Genomic DNA, 25705 nt, shown 5'->3' on the forward strand with positions numbered 1-25705 from the left:
TGAGCAACCCGCTGCGTGTTTTTCGACTGGTGGAGGTGACCCGCCAGCGGGATTTTCTGGCCCGCCATTGTCAACGGGATTTCCCGTGGAATGCACTCCTCATCGCTGGGAAACCCGAGACAAGGGTGTGCCATTGGTGGGACCGGAATATCCCTGCGGAGTGAACAGCCGGTAAATTCCACCCGACGTGTGTGGTTTATATATATATATATTTTTAATTTTTTTTATTTTTCCCCTTTATTTTTTGTCCATTGTATTTGGATTTTTGCTAATTGTTCTCCTTAAATTATTCATCAGTTAATGTCCAAATTCTCTAATCTTTTTGATGTTGATTTATAAGACTTAAAATAAAATGTTTATTTTCCCACTGACTGTTTTTTGCCCATTGTTTTCACATCTCTGGGGAATTGAGTTTTGGATATGAACGCTACTGTCATGTCTGATTTCCTCCTGACTAAATGTCTGTCCTTCTGTTCGGAACTGATTTCCACATAATGTGTAAAACCATTTGTTTATCCATGTGAAGGATAAATCGGGTCAACTTCAGACAGATGGGGGTAGAAATTGGATCTTGAATGTGTGTAAAGCTGGGCCAAGGTTCAATTTCTGGAAACAATATCTCTGCCTTAAGGATGCCTGAAAATATCAGACCCAAGAGTCGGTCGGCTGATTTTTTTGGTATCCCTGGCAGCCACCTAAAGATAGCATTAGGTCCCCTGCAAGAGAGGCTTCACAACTCTCTTAGGCCTCCCTACCTAAATTGGGCATTGTGAACGAACTGAGTGTCAGATCTGCATATCTCTATTTATTCTTGTGGCCACCAATTGAAAGTACTTTATTTTCTCACGCAGATTTTGATGAAACATTTTCTGTGGAGTCAGGAGGGTACTTCTTTCCCTAACCCCCCACCCCCTAGTGGAGCACAGCAGGTTGCCAGACATATGTGCAACGCGATGGTGCTTGCGGCTCGTCCAGTGACAGCCTATGCAATTGAAAAGCATAAAATATTGACAAGGCCAGACATCCAGTTTTGGGTCATCTTTGGTTGAGGAACACACTCCTGGCAAACTGGAACTACATTTCCTTTTACTGGCGGAATTTAGTTGGACAAAACCTTGGTTTAGATGGCACGCAGTCGAAGGAAATTTAACATGAAGGATGTGAATTAATGCAAGTCAGAAGCATGTTTTATCATGACAGTAAATTTGGCTGAAAATATTTAATTAGGAAAATCTATTAGAGATCTTGAGGTGCCCAGCATGATTTATGAGAGGCTTACAATTAAGTTAAGGATGAACATTATTGATTGCATCTTTTAAAATCCATCATTTAAATCCATCAATCTCTCACACATGCAGCCCCATGTTGGTCAATAGTCCTTGGTCTTTGATAGTTCTTGTGGACATGGGTAGCAGTTTTGTGATAGGGACCAGGAAAATCTGATCGATAGCTTCATTGCTCAACCCTGATTCTGTATTGTAAGTTTAAATTGCCTAACGTCCGACTGATGGATAATTTTTTAATGATACAGCTAAATATTTGTGAATGTCATAAACTCTAAATTGAGGGGGCCAGACTCAATTGAGGTTAAACAGGGCATTTTATAACAAATGGTATTGCCAACTCACCAGCATAGACTTAATCGGTGGAAGTGCTGGAGGGAAGTTGAGAATTTATTTTTACCCAGAGGCTTGTGGGGGTCTGAAACTCTCAGGCTGAAAAGATGAGAGAGACAAAAATCCTTAACCGCATTTAAACAATAAAAATTAGGATATGCACTCAGGAGGTGTTGTAACCAACAGGTATAGACCAAGAACTCAAAAGTGGGGTTGGACTGGGGCGCTCGTTCCTGGCCAGCACCAATGCAATGGGATGAATGGCCCAATTCAGCAGCCTGGATTTTCTGCATTCTAATATTTCAGGCATGAAAATACATGAGTAGAACTTGCTGTGCAACACAGCAACAGATATTTTAAAAAATGACCAGATCATGATGTAATATGATTGATGTCTCTGTAACTGAGCTATTTGGCACCTTGCAAGCAATAAAGTGACCAGATTGTACTGTGGCCTAGGATTTTTGATAATAGTGCCATAACTCATTCGTATGTTGAAAATGCAAAAATTCAAATGAAAAAGAATGAAACAAAATTAGCCAACGTTTTAAAATGCTTATTGAATATTTAAAGAACACAAGCACAGGGCAGAATTGGAAACTATAATTGACAAGGATTTAGGTCATTTCTGTGCCTTTTTCCACAAAAAGACAAACAACAGATAATGGAAACGTCTAAGTGTTTATTGCCCTGTTTTCCTACCCTCCCAACTGTCTAATTTAGTGCAGGCTGACCTTAGAGTTATGACATAGTTGGTTCCTGAAAACTACGTCATAGGCCGAAGCATCGTAAATTGGAAGCGAACATCCCACAGGAGCAATGTTAAAAATGTGTGATTGGTTCGTGAACGCATGTTAATGTCCAGTCAGGCTTTTTTGCGGATCTGGTCGGAGGTCCCAAGTGTTGCTAAGCCACTTGTCTGAATCTATTTGTCAGCCAACAAGTCACTGTGGGAAATTAAACCGTACGGATACGCTGGGAGATAAGCCTTGCACAAAAACAGAAAATATTGGACAATCGCAGCATGTCTGACAACATCTGGGGAGAGAGAAAGGCGCAGACATTTCGAGTCTGGATGACTCTTTGTCCAAAGCTCTTTGATAAAGCTCTTTGACAAATAGTCATCCAGCCTCAAAAAATTGGCTCCGTTCTCTCAGCTGACACCTGCTGTGATTGTCCAGCATTTTCCGTTTTTAATTCAGATACCAGTGTCCTCAGTAATTTGCTTTTATCTGGCATATCTACTGAAATGAAATGAAATGAAAATCGCTTATTGTCACGAGTAGGCTTCAAATAAAGTTACTGTGAAAAGCCCCTAGTCGCCATATTCCGGCGCCTGTTCGGGGAGGCTCTCAGTGTAAGTGACTGCCCGAACAAGGTACACAAAACCAAAGAAGATAGCACTGCCCCTCTCACTCTGCTGCTCACTGTCCATTTATCCTCCAGTCTTTCTCCAGCCCCATACCTCTGTACTGTAAGGCCACATTCTTACTGGAAAATTAGAAGGAGGTTTCTCTGCTTCCAAGGTTTGTTTGGGGGTAGTGACCCAAAAGTCTAAAAGATGGCCAGAGCGGAACGTCGAAACCGGCATTGTAAAGCCGGTTTGTTGGAAGTGCCATTCGTTGTAATTTTGAACATCGTAAAGTCTTTTCTAAAAAGAAATTCCAATTAAGGGGCAATTTAGCATGGCCGATTCACCTACTCTTCACATCTTTGTGTTGTGGAGGTGAGACCCACGCAGACACGGGGAGAATGTGAAAACTCCACACGGACAGTGACCCGGCTCCGGGATCGAACCCGGGTCCTCGGCGCCGTGAGGCAGCAGTGCTAACCTGAACATCAAAATGTTAAGGACTGCTGCCTGTACTGGCAACTTTTGTTAACCACCATCCCCACCAGAAATGTTGACAATTGCTGATGGAAGTGAGGATTTAGGAATGATCATCGGTACTGAGAATATGTCACATAAATAGAATTTTCGTTGTAAGATCATGAAAAGGTAAACATGAGCAACTTCTCTGAAAACTCCAAACTGTGCTGCTTTTGTACAGTACTTTGTGATGATCTCACTAATGAGCAAGGCAGGTTATAAAGTTTTATCGGAAACCAGTGGAAAACCTATGCAGCAGAAAAAGAATGCTTATTCTCTAACAAAAAGTTACAGCAGTAACTTTTTTGTGCTGCTTTCAGTAACCCCAAGTAAAATACCCATGGCTATAAATTAGTGTGTTTGGGACTCATTTACAAGTACATAAAAATAGCCACCTGGAAACAAGCCATTTAGCCCAATCGTAGTGGTGTTTTTCTTGGCTGTGAGCAAATTATTCTAGTCATCTATTCTGTTCCCAGGTCCCTTCAATCCTTGCCCATTATCGAATCTTAATTCAAATGTTGACAATTGTCTCAACTAATAACCCTGGAAGTGAATTCCACATTCTGCCAGCTCTGTGAAGAAGTTTCTTCTGTCCTCAGTTCAAAATCTTTTGCCTTCAATCTCAGATTTTTAGCTTCTTGTTCTTCAACGACCAGAAATAGTTTATAGTAAATGCTTTGCCTATCTATCGTCCTACCCTTTTTTCTAATTTTAAACTACTGATAGAAAATAGGAGCAGGAGTTGGCCATTCAAAACTTTGAGCCTGCTCACCATTCAAAATGACCCTGGCTGACCCTCTATCTCAATGCCATACTCCATTTAGAAGAATGAGGGGAGATCAAATTGAGGTATACAAGATGATTAATGGTATGGATAAAGCAGACCTGGAGCGGAAGCTTCCCCTTTGTGAGGCATTATGTAGCAAGAGGTCATAGTCTTAGGATAAGAGGTAGCAAATTTAAAACCAGAGTTGAGGAGAAACTACTCCCAAAGGGTTGCGAATCTGTGGAATGCGCTGTCCCAGAGGGCGGTGGATGCTGGGACAGTGAGTAAATTTAAGGAGGAGTTGGACAGATTTTTAATTGGTAATGGATTGGAGGGTTATGGAGAACTGGCAGGACAGAGGAGTTGAGGCCAGGATGAGATCAGCCATGATCGAATGGCAGAGCAGATTCGATGGGCCAAATGGCCTAATTCTACTCCTGTATCTTATGAACTTATGAGCACCCTGTCCATTCCCCTTAACACCTCTAAAATCTAGAAATGTATCTATTTCCTTCTTAAATATGTTCAGTTGACTTGGCCTCTACAGCCTTCCATGTTAGAGAATTCCACTGGTTCACCACCCTCTGAATGAATATGTTTCTCCTTAACTCAGTCTTAAATGGCGTACCTCATAGGTGGGTTAGGTGGATTGGCCATGCTAAATTGCCCGTAGTGTCCTAATAAAAGTAAGGTTAAGGGGGGGGGGGGTTGTTGGGTTACGGGTATAGGGTGGATACGCGGGTTTGAGTAGGGTGATCATGGCTCGGCACAACATTGAGGGCCGAAGGGCCTGTTCTGTGCTGTACTGTTCTATGTTCTATATCCTGAGACTGTGACTCCGTGTTCTAGAATGTCCCAGCCAGAGGAAACAATATCAATGCATCCACCCTGTCAAGCCCTGTCAGAATTTTACTGCCTTTACCTAGATCCTATCTTATTCTTCTAAATTCCAGTGAATACAGACCCAGTTTGACACAATCTCTATTCAATATATCATCCCATAATCAACCATTCTAAAATCCAATTTTTAAAGTGTCTCTTAACATTTGTATTTCATCGTGAATCTGTGATGTGCTCCCCTCAAGACTCACTATTGTTCCTATGATATGAAGCTCAGTGCTGCACATGATGCTCTGACTGCGATCTCATTATTTTACGTCAGCTTGACATTGGCTTTTTTCTGGGCAGTATCAACCTGAAGTGCTGCCTTTAATATTCTGTGAATCTATACCCTCAGGTGTCTCTCTTCTTTCATGGTTTCAAATCTACTTTTTAGTGTGTAGACATTTTTGAGTGGTTCAATGGTACACTCTTAAAACACAGTACTTTTGTCTTTCAAGGGGTACATGTTTTCTGTAGTCTTGATTTCTGATAATCTACTTTGTTTCCTCCTCGGTGTCTCCTTCGCTAGTCTGAGTATTCTTGCATTTAAATTTACATATGAACCATCCAGAATTCTTTGCATTCGCCTCACATGAATTATTTCTAAAGGTGTGCAGGTTAGGTGACGTTACAGGGTAGGGAGGGGTGTGAGCCTAGGTAGGGTGCTCTTTCAGCGGGTAGGTGCAGACTTGATGGGACAAATGGCCACCTTCTGCACTGTATGGATTCTATAGATTTGAACTTGGAGTACACTTTTAAATATCTTTAAGTGCTTTGTCGTACGTTTTTCCTATTATGCGTCACGGTGGGACAGTGGTTAGTGTCATAATATACATCAATGTATGTAATGGAGTGCAGACAGGCAGTGATTGACACACAGGATGACCAGTAAGCACACAGAACAGAGCAGCCAATCACCAGACAGGACACTACCACTATGAAACCGAGGACACAAGGTTTCCCGTGCTCTCGGGACCCAGCCACTGAGACAGTCAGAGTTCGTGAGCTAGCCAATGAAAACACCATGCGGTAGCTAGTATGTCTGGTCAGGCTGGCACTAGGTCTCCAGTCAAGTCAGTATAGTGTCAACCCACAGTCGAACATGTCTATTAGTTAAGACGTTAAATAAAATCGTGTTGCATCTTATCCAGTGTTGGAGGTCTGTCTCTCGCTACACTGCATCAAGTGCAGTCCACATAGACCCAGCCTGCCTGACACGTCAGTTAGCACTGCTGCCTCACAGCGCTAGGGACCCAGGTTCCATTCTGGCCTTGGGTGACTTGTCTGTGTGGAGTTTGCACATTCTCCCCGTGCCTGCGTGGGTTTCCTCCGGGTACTCCGGTTTCCTCCCACAGTCAAAGTATATGCAGGTTAGGTGGATTGACCATGTTAAATTGCTCCTTAGTGTCCAAAGGTTAGGTTGCGTTTCAGGGATAGGGTGGGGGAGTGGGCTGAGGTCGGGTGCTCTTTCAGAGGGTCAGTGCAGACTTCATCGGCCGAATGACCTTCTTCTGCACTGTAGGGATTCTGTATGATTCTATATGATTGGCAGTTACCAGACACGGGATGCAAATAAATATGCTGCTATTCTTGCTGGATTTTGGACATCAGATTGAAAATCTTTATAGCTTGTAATTAATCTTCTGGATGATGCTGGGAGCAACATGGGAGAAATAAACAAGTATCTGTTAAGGAAAAAAGTGTTCCTTCCTATTTTCTTCAAACACTTTTGTACATCAGTTACAGCAATATTAGGGAATGACTGTTTGACTTGGAGTGGAGGTAATATTGGCAGTTAGAGCAGGCACGTTTATGTGATGAAATCTCCAGCAATGCATCTGGCCAGATTTAGCAACCCTATTTGTATTGCATGTATACGACCGTCCAGTCTTATTGAAACATAACCAGGAGTAGGCCAATCAGTCCACCAAGCTGGCTCCACCATTAAATTTGATCATGGCTGACCATTCACTTCAATGCCCTTTCCCCACACAATCACCAGATCCCTTTATGTCATTGATGTTTTTGATTTTGTCAATTTCTATTTTAAACATATTCAATGACTAAACTTCCACTGGTAGAGAATTCCACAGATTCACAGCTGTCCAAGTGAAAAGAAATTCTCCTCATTTTGGTCCTTCATGGTACTCTGCCTTCCTCTATCTAGATGGCTTTGATTGTAGTGTTGATCAGAGAACGAGTCTTGTAAACCAACAAAACTATTTTATTAAGCACTACTCGGGGCTGGTTTAGCACAGTGGACAAAATCGCTGGCTTGTCATATTAAACAATGCCAGCAGCGTGGGTTCAATTCCCATACCAGTCTCCCCAGACAGGCGCCGGAATGTGGCGACTAGGGGCTTTTCACAGTAACTTCATTGAAGCCTACTTATGACAATAAGCGAAGATGATGATTATTATTATTATTATTATTATTAATTTTATTATTATTACTAGTACTAATTGAATTTGACACTTCTCCCTAAGAAACAAACAGTTGATTGATAACACATAAACGATATTCACTATACTCATCTAAATAAACTAATAAACTACGCTCTTGCTCTCTCACTATCTTCAGTCCTTCGAGCCAGCTCCTGCTCCTATCACCTCCTGTCCCACAAGGCTCTGCATCATCCCTTGTATACTTCTGAGAGTAGCTCCCTCTAGTGGCTCTCTGTGTACATTTTAATAATACCACAAGTTGTTTCTCTCTTATTTTGAAATAGTGTACCCCAGTTTTGGACTCCCAATCCAGGAGTCGCACCTTATCTGCATCTACTATGTCTATCCCTGTAAGTACCATGTAGGTTTCAATGAGATCACGTCTCCTTCTTCGAAACTCTAGAGAATAAAGGCTGTTTCCCCAATCCCTCTTCATTGAACAGTCCCGCCATCCCCGGAACAAGTCTAGTGAACCTTTGCTGCACTCCCTCTATGGCAATAATATCCTTTCTGAGGTAAGGGGACCAAACCGCACATCGTACTCCAGGTGCAGCCTAACCAAATGCTTTCTGCTAATCCAAGTATACCACATCCACCAATTTTTCTTTTATCAATTCTGTTAGTAACATCCTGAAAAAAACTCCAACAAGTTCACCAAACATGATTTCCCATTCATAAATACATGTTGTCAATGCCCAATCAGCTCATTGATATCCAAGTGTCATTTATCACAGCCTTCAGAATAGATTCTAGCATTTTCCCTATTACTGATGTACGGCAAACAGGAATGTAGTTCCCCGCTTTCTCTCTCTCCCTCTCTTCGTAAATAGTAGGGTGACATTTGGTACCATACAATCTGCAGGAACCATTCCAGAACCTATAGAATTTTGGAAGATGATCACCAATGAGGCCACTATCTCTCCCTCTTTTAACATTCTGTGATGTAAAATATCGAGTCTCAGGATTTTATCCACCTTCACTCCTTTGACTTTCCAATACAAATTTCCAAAATCGAATACTAATGTACTTCAATTCGTCATTCTTCCGAGTCACGTGGATCCCTAATTCTGGGAGATTTCTTGCACCTTCCCTCATGAAGACGGTCACAAATTAATCATTTAGCTTCTCTACCATTTCTCTATTCCCCATTATAAATTGTCCTGACTGCCTGTAATGGACCTACATTTATCTTGGTCAAACATTTCCTTTTTACATAGCTATAGGAGCATTTACAGTCCGTTTTTATGTTTTCTGCTAATTTATATTCATGTACTATTTTCCCTTTATCAGTTTCTTGGTCCTCCTTTGCTATATTCTAAAATGCCTTCCAATCATCAGGTTTATTACTATTTCTTGCAACTTCATAGGCCTTTTCTTTTAATCGTACACAATCCTCAACTTGCTTTATTTTTTAATTTATGGAGTACCCAATTATTTTTTTCCAATTAAAGGCAATTTAGTGTGGCCAATCCACCTATCCTACACATCTTGTGGGGGTGAGACATAGGCACGGGGAAAATGTGCAAACTCCACACGGACATTGCCCCGAGGCCGGGATCGAACCCGGGTCCTCAGTGCCATGAGGCAGCAGTGCTAACCACTTCACCCCTGTGCCGCCCACAACTTCCTTTGTTAGCCACCATTGCCTGACTTTGCTTTTTTGATTTTTGTGCCTTGAAGGAATGTATAGCTGCTTTAAACGGTGTAATAATTCTTTAAGGGTGATCCGTGGTCGATGTGCCATCATACCTTTTAATGTATTTTCACAATCCTCCTCGGCCACTTTGCCCCTCATAGCATCGTAATTTCATTTGTTCAAATATAACAACACCCTGGTTCCAGATTGAGCTACCCTTTCAAATAGAATGTAAAATTCTATCATATGGTGCTCACTCATCCCGAACGGTTCTTTTGCAACAAGTTTATTAATCAGCCCTTTTTCATTGCACAGTGCTGGATCTAAAGTAGTCTGTTCTATGGCTATAAGAGATCTATGGTGCCATTGACGAAAATAAAGTTAGAAAACGCCTGTTGCAATTTAAAGTGTTCGTGACTTCATGAATGCTGAAGGTGGGAGCGCAAAGGATCTCCGATATTGAGGGATTGCAATATATGCAGTCCAACTGGACTGAATTAGAACTCTTGCCTCGTCATTGTCTTGCATGTGATCTGTAATATTCATGAATTGACGGTGTTTTATGTTACTGGGTGGAGTTAAAGCCCAACCCATCAAATTAATATGATTAATTATCTCAATGAAACATTGCTACAAAAATTCTATCTATATGTAATTAGTTCACCTCATGGATTATTTCTCATTATTTTTAGGGCCTTGACTGTAACCTTAGTTCTGCAGTCCAAGCATCAAAGGTATCTGAGGGTAGGCCTGGCAGTCCCGCTCCTTGGAACTGTTGCTACACTCCGGAAAATGGTGGCAGACGAAGGCAAAATAACTCCAGATCAGGTACAAATAATATCTGAATGTGACAAATGAAGAAATGTTCTTAACTCTGCTGATCATTATTATGTTATGTTAATCTATTTTGTTATGCTTCAGTAAGCATTCAGAATCTTAATTACTAAATTGCATAATTAATAATCTTTTGCATCCATGCCAACTGCAGATCACCTGAGCTGTGATCTGATGACAAATGTTATGTCATCCAGCAAGTGAAGAGCTGAAAATGGGTGGGACTGTCAGCCACATTGATGTTGCTGAGTAAGGGTAACAAGGTTTAGTTACACCCTGACTCCCCACTGCCCCGTTCCAAGGTTCCACATGCCGTTGTGGAAAAGGGGTGATCAGAGGATAAGGGTCTGCAGGCCACAAAGGACAAAATATCAATGGCGGAGGTTTGTCCACTAGGCTAGACTTTCAGAATTCTCAATGAGTGGCTCGGAAGTGAATCACTCGCTCAATTGGCTGAGGATGATGGGCACATTCGCTGTGAAGGAGTAAAGCAGGCAATTGTGAAAAAGCTGAGGTGCGCAACTCTTGCAGTGATCTCATGACTCATCTCTGGGGTGGGGATGGGGGTGGAGTTTGAAGTTTATGGAGGTATTGACAAGGAAATCTTGGTGAGTTGCTACAGTGAATCTAGTAGGGCGCACGTACTGAAGTCATGGTTCTCCACTGTGGATCAATGTTTAACCTGGAGGGTGAAGTTGGGATGAAGTGGATTGATTGCTTTGTCCTGGATGGGTGTCAATGCAGTGCCCCACCCAGCTTGAGTGTTCTTTGTTGCTGCACTCCTCCAGACAAGTGGAGCACCTTCTCTCCAGTTTGCTCGAGCTTCTTGGTGGCAGACTCATTCAAATGCCAACTTGATGACGAGGGAACTTACTGTCCTTTGATATTCCACACTTGCATTGATGTATCAAGACAGTGTCGAGGTCTGGATCTGAGTGTTTCTGGTTGAACTTAATTGATTACCTGTTACAATTTGCATTTATAGAGCAGCATTAACAAAGCAAAATATTCAAGATGCTTGACAGGAGTGATGATCTAAAAAGAAAATGGGTGCAGGTCACCTTAGATATTAGGGCAAGTGTACAAAAACTTAATTTATTGAGATTCTTAATTTCCCCCCCCCATCTCCATTGAGGGAGGAGATTCGAGAATCAAAGGCTGCAGGCAGTTTAAGGCACAGCTGCCAATGCTGGGGAGGTTGAAACCAGGGACACCTTTTAATGAACAAAGAACAATACAGCTCAGGAACAGGCCCTTCGGCCTCCAAGCCTGTGCCAGTCATGATACCAACCTTTGCCAAAAACCTCAGCATTCTCTTGTGCCGTATTCCTCGATACCCATCCCATCCATGTGTTTGTCAAGACGCCTTTTGAACGCCGTTAATGTATCTGCTTCCATAACCTCCCCTGACAACGCATTCCAGGCACTCACCACCCTCTGTGCAAAAAAAACCTGCCTCGCATGTTCCCTCTAAACTTTGCCCCACAAACCTTGAACCTATGCCCCCTCGTGACTGACACCTCCACCTTGGGAAAGAGTGCCTGCCCATCCACTATATGGTGTTGGCAATACTCTCCTTGCACAATGCTGTCCCACCCACTACCTTACTTTTCCGAAGTGCTTTTAATTAGCAAATCTCCCTCTTGCTTGTTGTAAATCAGAGGCTTAGGGAATAATTTTGCACTGCATTTGCACCCTGATGCTGGTTTAGCATTTATGGTGACGCAAGAGTTTTAAAATGAAGGATGCAGGGGTAGCCCAGTTTTATAGCAATATTCCCTGAAGATCTTGTTGTCTGATAGCAGTGTATTTTACTCCAGCACCTAAGACAGGAAGTAATCTCTCGATAGTCAAAGTGGGCACTGTTGGAAAAAGAAGGGAGAGTATCTGAGATATGGGGGATTGGAAGAGAGACAAAATAATGGCTTTATCTCATTGTTTATCACTCAGTATAGGAAGAAAGAAGAGTTGAATATCAGATTTGTCATTTGGTGATGTGCAGCTGATAGGTCTCCATTACACAGTGGCAGGTTTGAATGGAAAAAGGAGGAACAGTTTGCTCAACTTTTCTTCAAGAACAATGTTACTTCTTCAAATCCTGGGTTCAATTCATCCCCTTACGTTATTGTACTATCTTTGGAAACATACAAGTTCAGGTTCAACGTTTACAGAAATACTTATTTAACAGGGAGCAATTAAAGCCGGACAGTGAACTTAATCAAGAGTAAGATAACTCTTACAGTGTAAAATGTGGTTAATATTTGCCTAAAGGGGCCTTGACGTACATCCCCCCCCCCCCCCCCCCCCCCCCCCCCCACCCCCACCCCACCTCCACTGTTCATAAACCATCTCGTTATAAGTGGCATAACCCTTGCTCCACACACAGTAAAAGACAATGGTCTAGATCAGGGGTGGGCAAACTTTTCCGTGCAAGGGCCACATTCAGAAATTCACAATTTTAAAGGGCCGCATAGTATATTAAGTAAAATAATTAATATTTAAAATAGCCAAAATAAAAGGTTTTTAAAGGGGAAAAAAAGCAATTAATTTTTATTAATTAATATTTTAAAGTAGAAACTTCACATGAAACACATGTTGTGCCGAGCAATGATCACCCTACTCAAGTCAACGTATCCACCCTATACCAGTAACCCAACAGCCCCCCCATTAACCTTAAAATTAAAAACAAAATAAAAAAATTTTGTTTTAAAAAAAAATTTTTTTTTTTTTATGACTTGATCATGGTGGGCCACATAAAGACCTTTGGCGGGCCGCATGCGGCCCGCGGGCTGTAGTTTGCCCACCCCTGGTCTAGATCATCCGGTCTGCGGATTGTCAGAGGTCAGACATACCCAAGGTGTGCGTAGGGACCCTCTGTGAGAGTTGCAACTCTGAGCGGGACTGGAGACCTTGGACAGTTCTGTGGGACTTAGTTGAATTGCCGCCCAGGAAACGTTAAACAGAAAGATCCTAGTGTAGCCCCTGGGTAACCGATAAACTGATCTCCCAACTACAAGCTGATCCCCTCATCTCCCACTGACTACACCGCTGTCTCCACCACGATAAATCCCCGACCTGACCAACAACTCCCCCCAACCAGCTGATTGATCCACTGACCAAACCCTAACTAGTGCTTGCCACACAATTCTCCTCCGATGCAGCCTGACTGCCGCCGCCATTCACCTGCCCAATCTCACCGACCATCTCACACATTGCCACCTCACCAGCCAACCTACCCACTTTCCACCTCAACAGTCTGCCATGCTATCCGCCTGCCACCTGACCACGTTTTATTTTTATTCATTTATGCAATGTGGGTGTCGCTGGCTCGGCCAGCATTTATTGCCCATCCTTAATTGCCCATGAGAAGGTGGTGGTGAACTGCCTTCTTGAACCGTGCAGTCCATGCGGTGTAGGAAGTCTCACAGTGCTGTTAGATTCCAGTGTCTTGGTCGATACCGGGTAGCCCCTCCAGATTCATTCCTTTTAGACTTTGTCGTGGTTTGATACAACTGCGTGGCTTGCTGGGCCATTTCAGAGGGTACCTAAGAGTGAAGCACATTGCTGTAGGTCTGGAATTATGTGCTGGCCATTGTAGGTAAGGATGGCAAACTTCATTCCTCAAAGGAAATTAATGAACCAAATAGGTTTTACGGCAATCAACAGTTGTTTCATGGACACCATTAGACTAGCGTTTAATTCTAGATTTATTAATTAAATTTAAGTTTCACCAGCTGCCGTGGTGAAATTTGAACCCATGTCCCCAGAGCATTAGACTGGGGATTACGAGTCCAGTGCCAGCTCACCCATTTGCCACACCACCCACCTGCCACATTACCTACTGGTAAATCCTACCCACCTGCAACCTCTGCCAATGCAAACCGTACCCATGTGAGACTCTACCCACCTACCAACATAGACGCCACCCATCTGCCACCCCACCCTTATGTCATACTGACTACCGACCACTTTACCTACCTCAAACCTTACCCACCTGCCCCTTCACTTATTCATGAACCCCAGCCGCTTATTTCAGCCACCTGACACCCAGCCACCTGCTCGCCTCCTCTACTTGCCCGCTCTATTACCCTACCCATTCACTAACATTCACCCATTCACTATCATTCACATTGGACAGTTAAACTAACAAACACAGCTTGGGCCATAAACAGACAAGACAGTTGTCTTCCACCTGACTCTGCTGTGCTGTGCTGAGTTCTTCGATGGAGACCGCTCTCTGCATTTCCAGAGAATCTGGGCTTGGAATGCACAGCGAGAAATGTGTGGCAGCGTCGGGGCGTGGAACTGTTCAAGTAGAGCGGCAATCCGAAGGTGATTGCCGCTCTGCGAAAGATCTGGGCCGATATTTACTGGTTAGAAATTATTCTTTAAACCAACTTGAGTTATCAGTAATCTTCTGACCTCCGCTTCTTTATTATCTTTCCAGATAATTTTAACGGAGGTCTATGCTAATGGATTTGAGCGTTCCTTCTCGGATGAGGAAGACTTGAACATAATTGGTGAAGGCGACTGTGTTTATGCCTTTCAGGCCTCATTTGTCCGAGGCAGCTCTGGTGGTCCTACTCGACAGTCAGGTGTGTGAAAAAATATCAGACTTGCTCAACAACGGGCATACTTCAGGTCTCTGTTTGATTGTTGTTTAAGGGGTGCTGGTGAAAGGGCACAATCGCATGTGCAGCCGTACACACATAGACATAATCAGCTGCAAAAATAGCGAGAAAAAGCATTAAGCAGATTAACTGTTTGACCTTTTCACCAGTCCTCTACATCATATAATCATAGAATCCCTACAGTGCAGAAAGAGACTATTCGGCCCAACACTCTGAAAGACCACCCTTTTCGAAAGGCCCAATCCCACACCCTGTAATCCCAAACAAAGGGCAATTTTAGCATGCCCAGTCCACCTAACCTGCACATCTTTGGACTGTGGGAGGAAACCGGAGCACCCGGTGGAAACCCACGCAGGCACGGGGCAGAATATGCAAACTACACAGTCACCAAGGCTGGAATTGAACCCGTGACCCTGGTGCTGTGAGGCAGCAGTGCTAACCGCTGTGCCACCCAGAGTGAAAGCAAAAGTTGATGATGCTTAGCTTCAGTTCAAGTCCACCACTCGAGCAGTGCTTATTTTAACGTTCTACACATACACACACACACCAAAAAATACGAAAGGATAATAAGTGTTGACCTACTTCCTTTTTGCAAATTTCCATACATCTGATGACCACAGTCTCCTGGGGAAGAAGGGCCTGGATGTTTTAAATGGCACCCCAGTCCAGTGTTGCTCCATTAACTGCTGTGCAAGTGCAGTTTCTTGTTGGGCCAAAAGTGATTCTTATCCAATGAGAGCTTTCAATTCTTCTGCCACTGTTCTTGTCCTGTTGCAAAGGACTGCACTTGCCATTGACACAAATTAGCATCAGATGTTTGTGGTGGTTAACGTAGAGCCAAAGTCCAGAACTGGACATTTGTACTCCGGGCAACAATGACTCACTGTCATTTGCACCTAAAGATATGCTGCAAAAATGAGCATGAAGTGGAAAATGGGCTGCTGTGGTTTAAGTGAATCCATTAAAGAGCTTCAGCCATGGCAATAGTGCTCCATCCTTTGTGGTGCTTTGTATGTTTTTGACCTCCTTGGTAATATTTTCAAGTCTTCATTTCCGTTGGCAATCCATAATTTGCTGAACACTTACTATTTTGGGGCATGATTAGTAGATGAGCTTGTGTATAGATTGATCCAGATATGATTCAGCTACATTTTCAACTAATCCTTTCCGCACTGCCAGGGTATATGGAAAATTTGTGGGCTTTTTTCACATTAGCATTTTCTTGTTTAATTACTCCCAGAATTGTGTTGTATTTTATGTTAACGTGTAATTCTGCTCTGCACTGACAGTAAATTCAGGCCTTCCATTGTACTTCAGTGCAAGTACTTGCAGCATTGAATCCGACTGACTTTACAATTCAGCATTCACTTTTCAGACTATGCTAAGCTCACAACTGTTGGGTAAAGCAGTGTAAACGACATGTTGTGAAGGCGCTTGCGTTCAAAATTCATAAAGGACATGTTGCTTGTATTTGAAGTTCCAATTTATTCAGAAGTATTTTGTTGAATGTTTGGGTCTATGTAATCAGAAAGGTGAAACAAAGCTGGAAACATTCTAGCTTTAAATCATTGAATGAAGTGACTATGCAAAGCCTGGAATCTGGTGAATAGTACAGATGAGCTAAATCTGTAAAAATATTTCAAAACAGAACTGGAATTAAGGGCGAGATTTTGGAAGGCGCTGTGGAAGCCCCCTCCCCGCCTTGGACTAAAAAGTGAGTAAGGAGCCCACCTATGAAAAGGTGAGGTGCCCTGAGCGATTGTGTGCCCGGCAAGGCGTCAATTGGCTCGCAGCCAAACTTTTGCCCCCATCTGGGAAGAAAGTCCCGTCTTTGAGAACTACCAGCCAATATAATCTCAGCAGGGCCAGAATGGAGCTGGGGCTACAACCAGAACCTGGAGAAGAGGGGGATATGGAAGCCAAATTGAAGGTGTGTCTGGGGTGTCGGCGGGCCTGGTGAGGGAGGTTGGGGAGCAGGCTTTTGAGGAGCCTGGGGGGGGAGGGTTAAGGCAGGGTCATGGCCTTGGGCAGGAGGATGCCTCTGATAGGCACAGTGGGACTCTACAAAGGACACCTTCAGTATGTCGCAATTCCCCTTCAAAACTACTATTGAACATAGAGCCAACACCTTATTTGATAATGCACCCTAAACGACAAGCACTCATGACATTAAAAAGCTGTCGCTTATTTTACTCCTCGTTCTTTTCCCAATCATCTTAAATATGTGCCCTCTGGTTATTGGTCCTTAAGCCATTGGGAAACCTTTTCTGTTTAAAATCATGACGGGTTTGGGTAAATAATGGACTTTCAATGCTGACAACTGTGGTGGCAAAAATAATATTTGCAGTTGTCAAAAATATGGCTACTGTCTTAGACACCTCACCGTTTCCCAACCGATGGGAGGCCTCAAAGTCTCATGCACAATGTTTGAATGATATTCCTCTGTCTATTGATTTAACATACATTTTCTTGAACTGGCTTAACACCTCTGCTGAAATAGCAGACCTGAGGAATGTCAGAAGAATGCATTCTGAATTTATCCATTAACATCACCAACTTTGATTTCTGAGCTTAAGTAATTTTCCAATAGCATATTTCAATGTCCAATGGCTACTCAAGGATTCATCTGGAGGAAGAGGAAATTGGAATTAATTTTCCACATTGATGGTAGGCTCTTGTGATCGACGTATTCAAGAAGGAAGTGGATTGCTAGCTGTAAAGAAAGAATGTGCAAGGTTATGGGGATCAGGCAAGGGAGTGAGTTTGTGTAGAATGCTCTTTCAGAGAGCCAGTGCAAACTGGATGGGCTGAACGATTTCCTTCTACACAGTAAAGATTTCTCCCTGTTCAATTATTATCTGTGTAAATGATCATTGGATAATAATAATCATAATCTTTATTAGTGTCACAAGTAGGCTTACATTAACACTGCAATGAAGTTACTATGAAAATCCCCTATTCACCACACTCCGGCACCTGTACGGGTACACTGAGGGAGAATTCAGAATATCCAATTCACCTAACAGCACGTCTTTCGGGACTTGTGGGAGGAAACTGGAGCACCCGGATGAAACCCACAGAGACACTGGGAGAACATGCAGACTCCACACAGACAGTGACCCAAGCCGGGAATTGAACCCGGGTACCTAGCGCTGTAAAGCAACAGTGCTAACCACTGTGCTACCGTGCCGTCCACGGGAATATGGTTAAAAGATGAGTAAATGGAATTGAGAGATCGATCAGCCATGATCCAATAGCCTTGAAGGTGAGGACTTATTTACTGTTGTTCCTATGCTCCTAAATGTTTAAAATATTATATGGGCCTGCAGTAGCAATGATATTTTGATACAGTTCTCTATGTTGCTAGGACACCAATTTGTTTAAATACAGATGGTCAGACCATCTTGGTTCAAAATGTAGGAAGCTAATCTTGGGTGAATCCTCGGTGATGCAGTGGTAGAGTGCATTGGTGAACCCGGGCCAAGTTTCCCCACAATTTTAGCTGCTGCCACTATCATGACGCCATGCAGAAGCATCCTTCAAAATGCACTTTGGAAACACAAAAGGGGTAAAAATGATTCTGACCCAGACCAATTGAAATCAAAAGTTGGCAGGCAGGACTGTAACTGAACAGTGGGATACTTTCAAAGAAGAGATAGATAGGATATGTTCCCACAAAGGGGAAAGGTCAGGCAAACAACTCCAGAGTTCCAGAGCTGACAAAAGTGATAGAAATTAAGATGAAGATTCAAAAGTATGTTTCTGACAGATATCAAGTGGAGCACACAACCGCAAACCAGGCTGAATATAGAAGGTTCAGAGGGGAATTCAATAAGGGAATAAAAGGAATCCCAAGATGGTATGGGAAGAGAATGGTGGCAAACATAAAAGAGAATTCAAATATATCTTATAGGCATAGAAATAGTGAAAGTCAGGTAGAAGGAGGAGTGGGACCAGAAGGGTTTAAAATGATAAGGAGGAGTTCAGGTAGGCTCTCTGTACTTATAAAGCTGATAATACACCAGGACCAAATGAGATGTATCCAAGGATACTAAGGGGAGTGAGAGTGGAAATTGTGGAGCCACTGTCCATAATTTTCCATTTGTCGTTCGGTTCAGGGATGGTGCCAGAGGACTGGAGAATTGCAAATGTTACATTCTTGTTCAAGAAAAGGTTGGAAGGATAATCCCACCAACTGCAGGCCAGTCAGTTTCACCCCAGTTTAACATCAGAACAAAACTGATGAGAGACTTGGGCAAATGTGAGTTAATGAAGTAAAGCCAGCACAGATTTGTTGAGAGAAAATGGTGTTGAACTGAGTTTTTTGATGCAGCAACAAGAATGGGTTAATGAGGGTAATGCTGTTGATCTGGTGTGCATCAGCTTCCTAAAGGCATTTGATAAAGTTCCGCACAATGAACAAACTCGGAACTCATGGAATTAAAGGTACGAAAACAACGTGGATTGGCCGAGTGACAGAAACCATGCAAGTCAAGGTTGGTGGTTGATTTTCTGGCAGGAGGAACGTTTATAATGTGGAATTTCTGGGGATAGGTGTTGGGATCCCTGCTCTTCCTGATATATGGGCCGGGATTTTCCCCTGCGGGGCGGGGGGGGGTCCCGGTGTAGCGGAGTGGCGCCAACCACTCCGGCGTCGGGCCTCCCAAAAGGTGCGGAATTTCCGCACCTTTAGGGGCTAGGCCCGTGCCTGAGTGGTTTCAGCAACGCAGACTTGTGCCAAAACCGGCGCCAACGGCTTTTGACGCCCGCTGCTCAGCGTCGGGGCTGGCCGAAAGGCCTTCGCCGGTTCGCGCATGCGCCGGTGCGTCAGCGGCCGCTGATGTCACCACTGGCGCATGCGCGGTAGGGGGGGTCTCTTCCGCCTCCGCCATGGTGGAGGCCGTGACGGCCGTGGCGACGGCGGAAGAAAAAGAGTGCCCCCACAGGGCACTGGCCCGCCCGCCGATCGGTGGGCCCCGATCGCGGACCAGGCCACCGTGGGGGCACCCCCGGGGTCCGATCGCCCCACGCCCCCCGGGGGCCCACTCGCTCCGCCGGAACCAGAGGTGCTCCAATTCTCGCCGGTGGGAGAGGCCTGTCAGCGGCGGGACTTCGGCCCATCGCGGGCCGGAGAATCTGCGCGGGGGGCACGCCGATCGGCGCAGCGTGATTCCCGCTCCCGCCGATTCCCGGGTGGCGGAGAATTCCGGCAGGGGCGGGATTTACGCCGGCCCCAGGCAATTCCCCGACCCGGCGGGGGGGGGGGGGGTCGGAGAATTCCGCCCATGTTTATAATCTAGGCATTGGTGTACATGGTATAGTTTAAAAATTTGCAGATGATGCATAACTTAGAATCCATTATTAAAGAGACAGCAGCAGGACATTTAAAAATTGTAATTCAATCAGGGAGGGACAGCATGGTTTTGTTAAAGAAAATTCATATTTGACTAATGCGAGTCCTTTGAGGATCTTACAGTGTGGATAATGGGGAACCAGTGTATTTAGAACTCAAAATGGCGTTCAGTTAGGTGCCAAATAAAAGATTACTGCACAAGAGAAGAGCATATGATGTCGGGGGTGATATATTAGCATAGGTAGAGGACTGGCTAACTAACAGGAATCAACAGAGTTTGGATTATTGGATCATTTTCAGGTTGGCAAACTATAAATAGTGGAATACCACAGGGATCAGTGCCGTGGCTCAACTATTAACAATCTATGTCAATGGAGGGACCGACTGTACTGTAGTCAAGTTTGCTGACACAATAGTTGGAAAAAAGAGTTAGGATTGAAAGGGCGAGATTCTCTGGCCTCCCTGTAGCGGGTTTCTCGGTCTTTGCCCAACGGCAAGACCTTCTTGTCCCGCTGCTGTCAATGGGATTTCCCATTGAATCCACCCCACGCCATCGGGAAACCCGCGGCACGGGATGCGCCACTCACGGGACTGGACGATTCCGCTGCCGTGAACAGCCAGATGATCTCGCCCAAAGAGCCTGCAAAGAGTTTGGTAAAGTGAGTCGGCAAACATTTGGCAGATGGAGTTTAATGTGGGAAAATGTGAGGTTGTCCAATTTGGGAGGAAGAATATAAAAGCAGAATATTATTTGCATGGCGAGAGACTGCAGAATGCTGCAGTACAGAGGAATCTGAGTATCCTTGTATGTGAATCCATCCTGGGCAGGGTGGATGTTGAGAAGATGTTTCGCCTAGTGGGGGAAATCTAAAATAACAGGGCAGTTTCGAAATAATAATAATAATCTTTTACTGTCACAAGTAAGAAGTTACTGTGAAAAGCCCCTAGTCGCCACATTCTGGCACCTATTTGGGTAAGCTGGTACGGGAATTGAACCCGCGCTGCTGGACTTGTTCTGCATCACAAACCAGCTGTCTAGCCCACTGAGCTAAACCAGCCCTTTTATGGGAAATGGTAAATGATTTCCCATTTGACAGAGACGAGATGGGATTTATTTTCAGAGACAGTCATATAGTTTTTGGAATTCTCTGCCCCAGCGAATAGTGGAGGCTGGGTCATTGAATATGTTCAAGGCTGAGTTTGAGTTGGGCAGTCTTCCGATTACTGAGGGAGTCCAAGGTTGATGGGGAAAGGCAGAAAAGCAGAGTTAAGGCCACATCAGATCATCCATGTGTCATGTGAGAGTACCTTTTAAGAAATGGAGCAGCTCATATTACTGAAGTGATGTCAGAGGGTGGGGGGAGCTGAGCTGAGTTCACTTCTGCTTTTGGTTTCAGGTTTTGAGGAGAAAGCTGGGAGTGTTTGCGTGTTTTGCAAAAAGCTGCAAGAAGAAAACACAGAACTGGTCTGCTGATGTCTGAAAATTCAAAGACTATAAATATATTGAATGTAACCTCATGTCTGTTGTTAAAGGTGAAGTATTTTGGAGGTTTGATGGAACATTTTCAGGGATTATTTAGTGTTGTATTATTTTCGGGGTTATCTTTGAAGTAAGGGGTGTTAAGTGATCCGATGTTTATTGAAAAGGTTAAGCTGAATTCATGGAATAAACATTGTTTTGTATTTAAAAACCCACATGTCCATAATTGTAATACCACATCTAGAGAACAAGCCGTGTGCTTCAAAAGCAACAATCCATTAAAGTGGGAGGTCGGTTGAACTCCATGATACATTTTGGGGTTCTGAAAACACCGGTCCCATAACACATGATCATAATTGACACGCCGAACAGGCTTAAGGGTCAACTGGCCTATTCCTGCTCCTATTCCTTAGGTTTTTATGTTATGTTCGAAGTATTATGAACTGTGAGGAGGAGAGAGTAGACCTTCAAAAGGACATGGGACATGGACAGGTTAGTGGAATGGGCAGGCAAGTGGCAGATGAAATTTAGTGCGGAGAAGTCTGAAGTGATGTATTTTGGTCAGGCGCCCATGGGGGGACAATACAGGAGCAGAGGAACCAGGGTATCATACATGCATAAATCATTCATTGGAGAAGAGAAGGTTGAGAGACAATTTGATAGAAGTATTCAAATTCATAAGTGGTCTGGGTGGAGTACATCGGGAAAAACTGCTTCCATTGGTGGAAGGATCGAGAACCGGAAATTTGAGCATTGGCGGAATAATGTGGAAAAACGCTTTTTTGATGGTGGCTAGGATCTAAATGTATTGCCTGAGAGTGTGGTGGAGACAGGTTCAATCGAGGCATTCGGGATGAAACTGGATTATTATCCAGAAAGGAAGCATTGCAGGGCAACGGGGTTTAAGTAGGGTGTTCTTTCCAAGGGCCGGTGCAGACTCGATGGGCCGATTGGCCTCCTTCGGCACTGCAAAATATATGAACTGGTAGAAGGCAGAAGAGTGGCCTTCGTTGAAATGCCTCTTCAAAGATTCAGAAGAGACCGGATGGGTTTCTCTGCTGTAACTGTTCTACGATCCTATTAATGCCTAACTACATACAGACCCTATTGTGTGTCATTTTTGGTGTAAATAGTAATTGTGCATTAAGCACAGCCAGAAATCCAGGCCACGCGATTTCACAGGAATGTGGGTTGATGGGAGGAAGTGAAGAGTAACTGTTGTACCATATCAGCAACCCTTTGTTGAAGAATGTGCGCACTGCGTTCAAACTTCAAATACACAGGAAGGTTCCACAGGTAATGGAGCAAACTGGGAGATGAAGAGGCCAGTTGTGCATGAAATCATTTATGTCGCTCTGAGACATGGTTCATAGAAAGAAAAACAGCTCTGAAGCAGGAATTAAATTCCATTGCAGAATAAAAATGTCACACTGGTCAGAATTTAAATATAAAAGAAAATATTTTGAGTGCAGATATTTGAAATTCTAATCACTTGCATTTTATCTGGCTGACTTTCCAAAGCCTGATAATATTATTGATGTGTTCAACAAAAAGGATTCAAATTACGTCAATTGCAGTTCTTTTACGGCTTTTGAGTTGCTTCAAAAATTAAGCTGCCTCATTTAAGGCACAAGGCTACATTGGGCATATTTTGAAAGCTTTTGACTTTATTTTTTGAAATTTACTAAGAAAGCGACTACTTGCTGAGATATAACTAGCCAATTGTTCTCTATGGGCGTGATTCAACCAGAAGAGTTCTAAGTGTATTTTTGGATCAGATTGACATGTGTTTCTCGCAGCTTTTTGGGTGAGATTCACACCGCTATTCAGCTGCACCTTAGGCCGTGATTTAACGCGATCCGTGCGTGCTGATTAAATAGCAGAAGAGGCAGAAATTGGAATTCCCCGGGCAATGCTGGGCACCTATGGGATCGCCCTGTCCCATTGGCAGATTCTGGATCCTGCCCAGACGTGTCAAGATACCAATTGCCACCATTTAAGGGCAATCGTCATCTCATTAACAAGATGGATGCCTCATCCAATGGCCTCCTGGGAACTAACCGGCTCCCCAGTGAGAGGTCACGTGAGTGCCGTTTAGCACTCCTATTTAAAAACGGAAACCTAGTGCAATGGCTGCTGAGGGGATCGGAGGAGGTGAATAGCCATCTTTGTTTTCAGGCATGCTGCCTCAGTCTTTGAGAGAGGGGAAGTGTGGGGTTATCCCTAGGAGGTGACAGGCATGGTCAGGGGGCTGGGTGCCATTGGTTCGGGGTCACCCCTGGGTGGGGGGGGGGGTTGAGGGGCTTAGCACCTGTGGGTCTCACAGGCCAATCTCCAAATTCTCTATGCCCATAATGTGCCACCAGTTCATTAAAGGGCTTGTGCGGGGAGTTGTGTGGCATATCATAAGCTAGAGCCCAGAAGTGCTTCTCTGAAGTCACAGGTGCCCTGTATAACCGGGCAGCTGACTATATAACCGTGATGAAACAAGATGCCCAGGCAGCAGGATTCATGCCATCGCCGGGATGCCCCAGGTCCAGGGGGTAATTGATGGCATGCATGTCGCCTGATGTCCGGAGCCCTGTCCGTCTTGGCCCTTTCCTGCCTCTTCTGGGCTAACCTCTGTGAGGACAAAGAGAGAGCAATGCGAGCTGCACGCTTGATGCATAAGGGAGGGGGTGTCTACGGCAGATGGCATATGTGGCCACTGCTCCTGGGCATGGAGAAGTAGTGCTGATGGGTGCCAGGGTGTTCTAGGGCATGGGTGTGGTAGTATGCTTGGGGGCGAGGGGGATGGAAATGGAAATGTGAGATGTCAGCCGTCGACTGGGTGGGGGTGGGGAGATCGGGGCGGGGGAAGTCATGGTGATGGAAGTTGGAACCAATACCAAGGGGCGGTTTCGTCTTACGCATGCTGCACAGTGGAGGTCGTTGGTCGTCTTCCTGTACTGGACAGCAGTCCTCCTGGTCACGTTGCCCACTCTGACGGCTGCTGCTACTGCCTCCCAGGCGTCATTGGCAGCACTGTGGCTGATCCTACTCCGACCACCCCCCCCCCCCCCCCCCCCCCTCCCCACCCCCCTGACCCCCTGTGGCATCCTTGAAGCATATATCAGATCTACATGGTGACATGGCAGTGTGCTAACTGGAGTGTGTTCAGAGGAAGCATTTATGAGCAGTTCACCCTTTTTAGCAAGGAGCCGCTGGGCTTGATCCAGGCAAATCAGCTAGTGCAACAGCCATTTCATACCCGCTCTTCACCATCCCACCCTTCATACACCCCAACACCCTTACCCTTTCATGGGTAAGGCCCCCTCAGGCCCAGACCCTTGGCAATGCCACCCTGGCACCTGGGCACCTTTTGGGAACTGGCAGTGCCGGTGCCAGCCTGGCAATGTCACCCGGGCACCTTGGTAATGCCAGGGTGACAGTGCCAAGGGCCAGGCTGGCATTACCAAGATACTCAGATGACATTACCGGGTGACTAGATGCCAGAGGGAGACGTGTCCCTGACCACGCGGGAGTCTCCAGTGGCCTGGGAGAACGCCCCCCCACCCTCTCCCCCAAGTGTCGATAGAGCTGATCAACATATGTGTGGAGTAGTACTAAATGCCGCTTGGTCCTGACCTTGCTCGGGAAACCGTTAGTTCCCGGGCCCTGGGATATTACGGCGCATGCAATTGTACATTTAAATACACTGATCTGGATATCGCCCAGTGAGGGTGCGATCAGATCATGACGTCTTGCAAGGTTTGGATGAACCTTGCAAGATGTCGCGAGCATCGAGAATCTCGCGAGATGCCTCTCCCAAGATTCACTGGCTTTGCCGAGCCACCAGGTCGGACGTGACAAGGCCATTAAATCGCGCCGTAAAAGGCATTTCAGTCCATTTAAAATCAGAGTACTCGGGTGGAGAATTTATAAAAATGTTTTTCCCGTGGTGAACTGACTTTCAGTTTTAATCAAAGTGGAAATGATAGTACAGAAATATTTATTTGAAGCAGAATTTGTAGTTGAGAAATAATTGCAATTATTTATGTGCAAAAGAACTGTCAAACACCCTTTCTCCCCTCATGGCTGCAATCGGAAGGTCTGCCTGGGGAATCTAGATCTCGGGGTTGATCATTTAGCGCAGAGGTGAGGAGAAACTTCTTCACACAGGAGAGTTGTGAATCTTGGGAATTATCTA

At 44.6% G+C, this 25705-nt stretch overlaps 1 protein-coding gene across 1 annotated transcript in view; it reads left to right on the forward strand.

The window, feature by feature from the left end:
- The window catches only part of usp43a (ubiquitin specific peptidase 43a), a 528525-nt gene that overhangs the window by 308579 nt on the left and 194241 nt on the right, over positions 1–25705 (forward strand). Inside the window, exons 5-6 of the mRNA XM_038776890.1 lie at positions 9911–10046; positions 14500–14647. Coding sequence (XP_038632818.1) covers positions 9911–10046; positions 14500–14647 — 284 coding nt within the window. The remainder of the gene's footprint in view (positions 1–9910; positions 10047–14499; positions 14648–25705) is intronic.

The sequence above is a fragment of the Scyliorhinus canicula genome, chromosome 18 (assembly GCF_902713615.1).
Source record: "Scyliorhinus canicula chromosome 18, sScyCan1.1, whole genome shotgun sequence".
Lineage (NCBI taxonomy): Eukaryota > Metazoa > Chordata > Chondrichthyes > Carcharhiniformes > Scyliorhinidae > Scyliorhinus > Scyliorhinus canicula.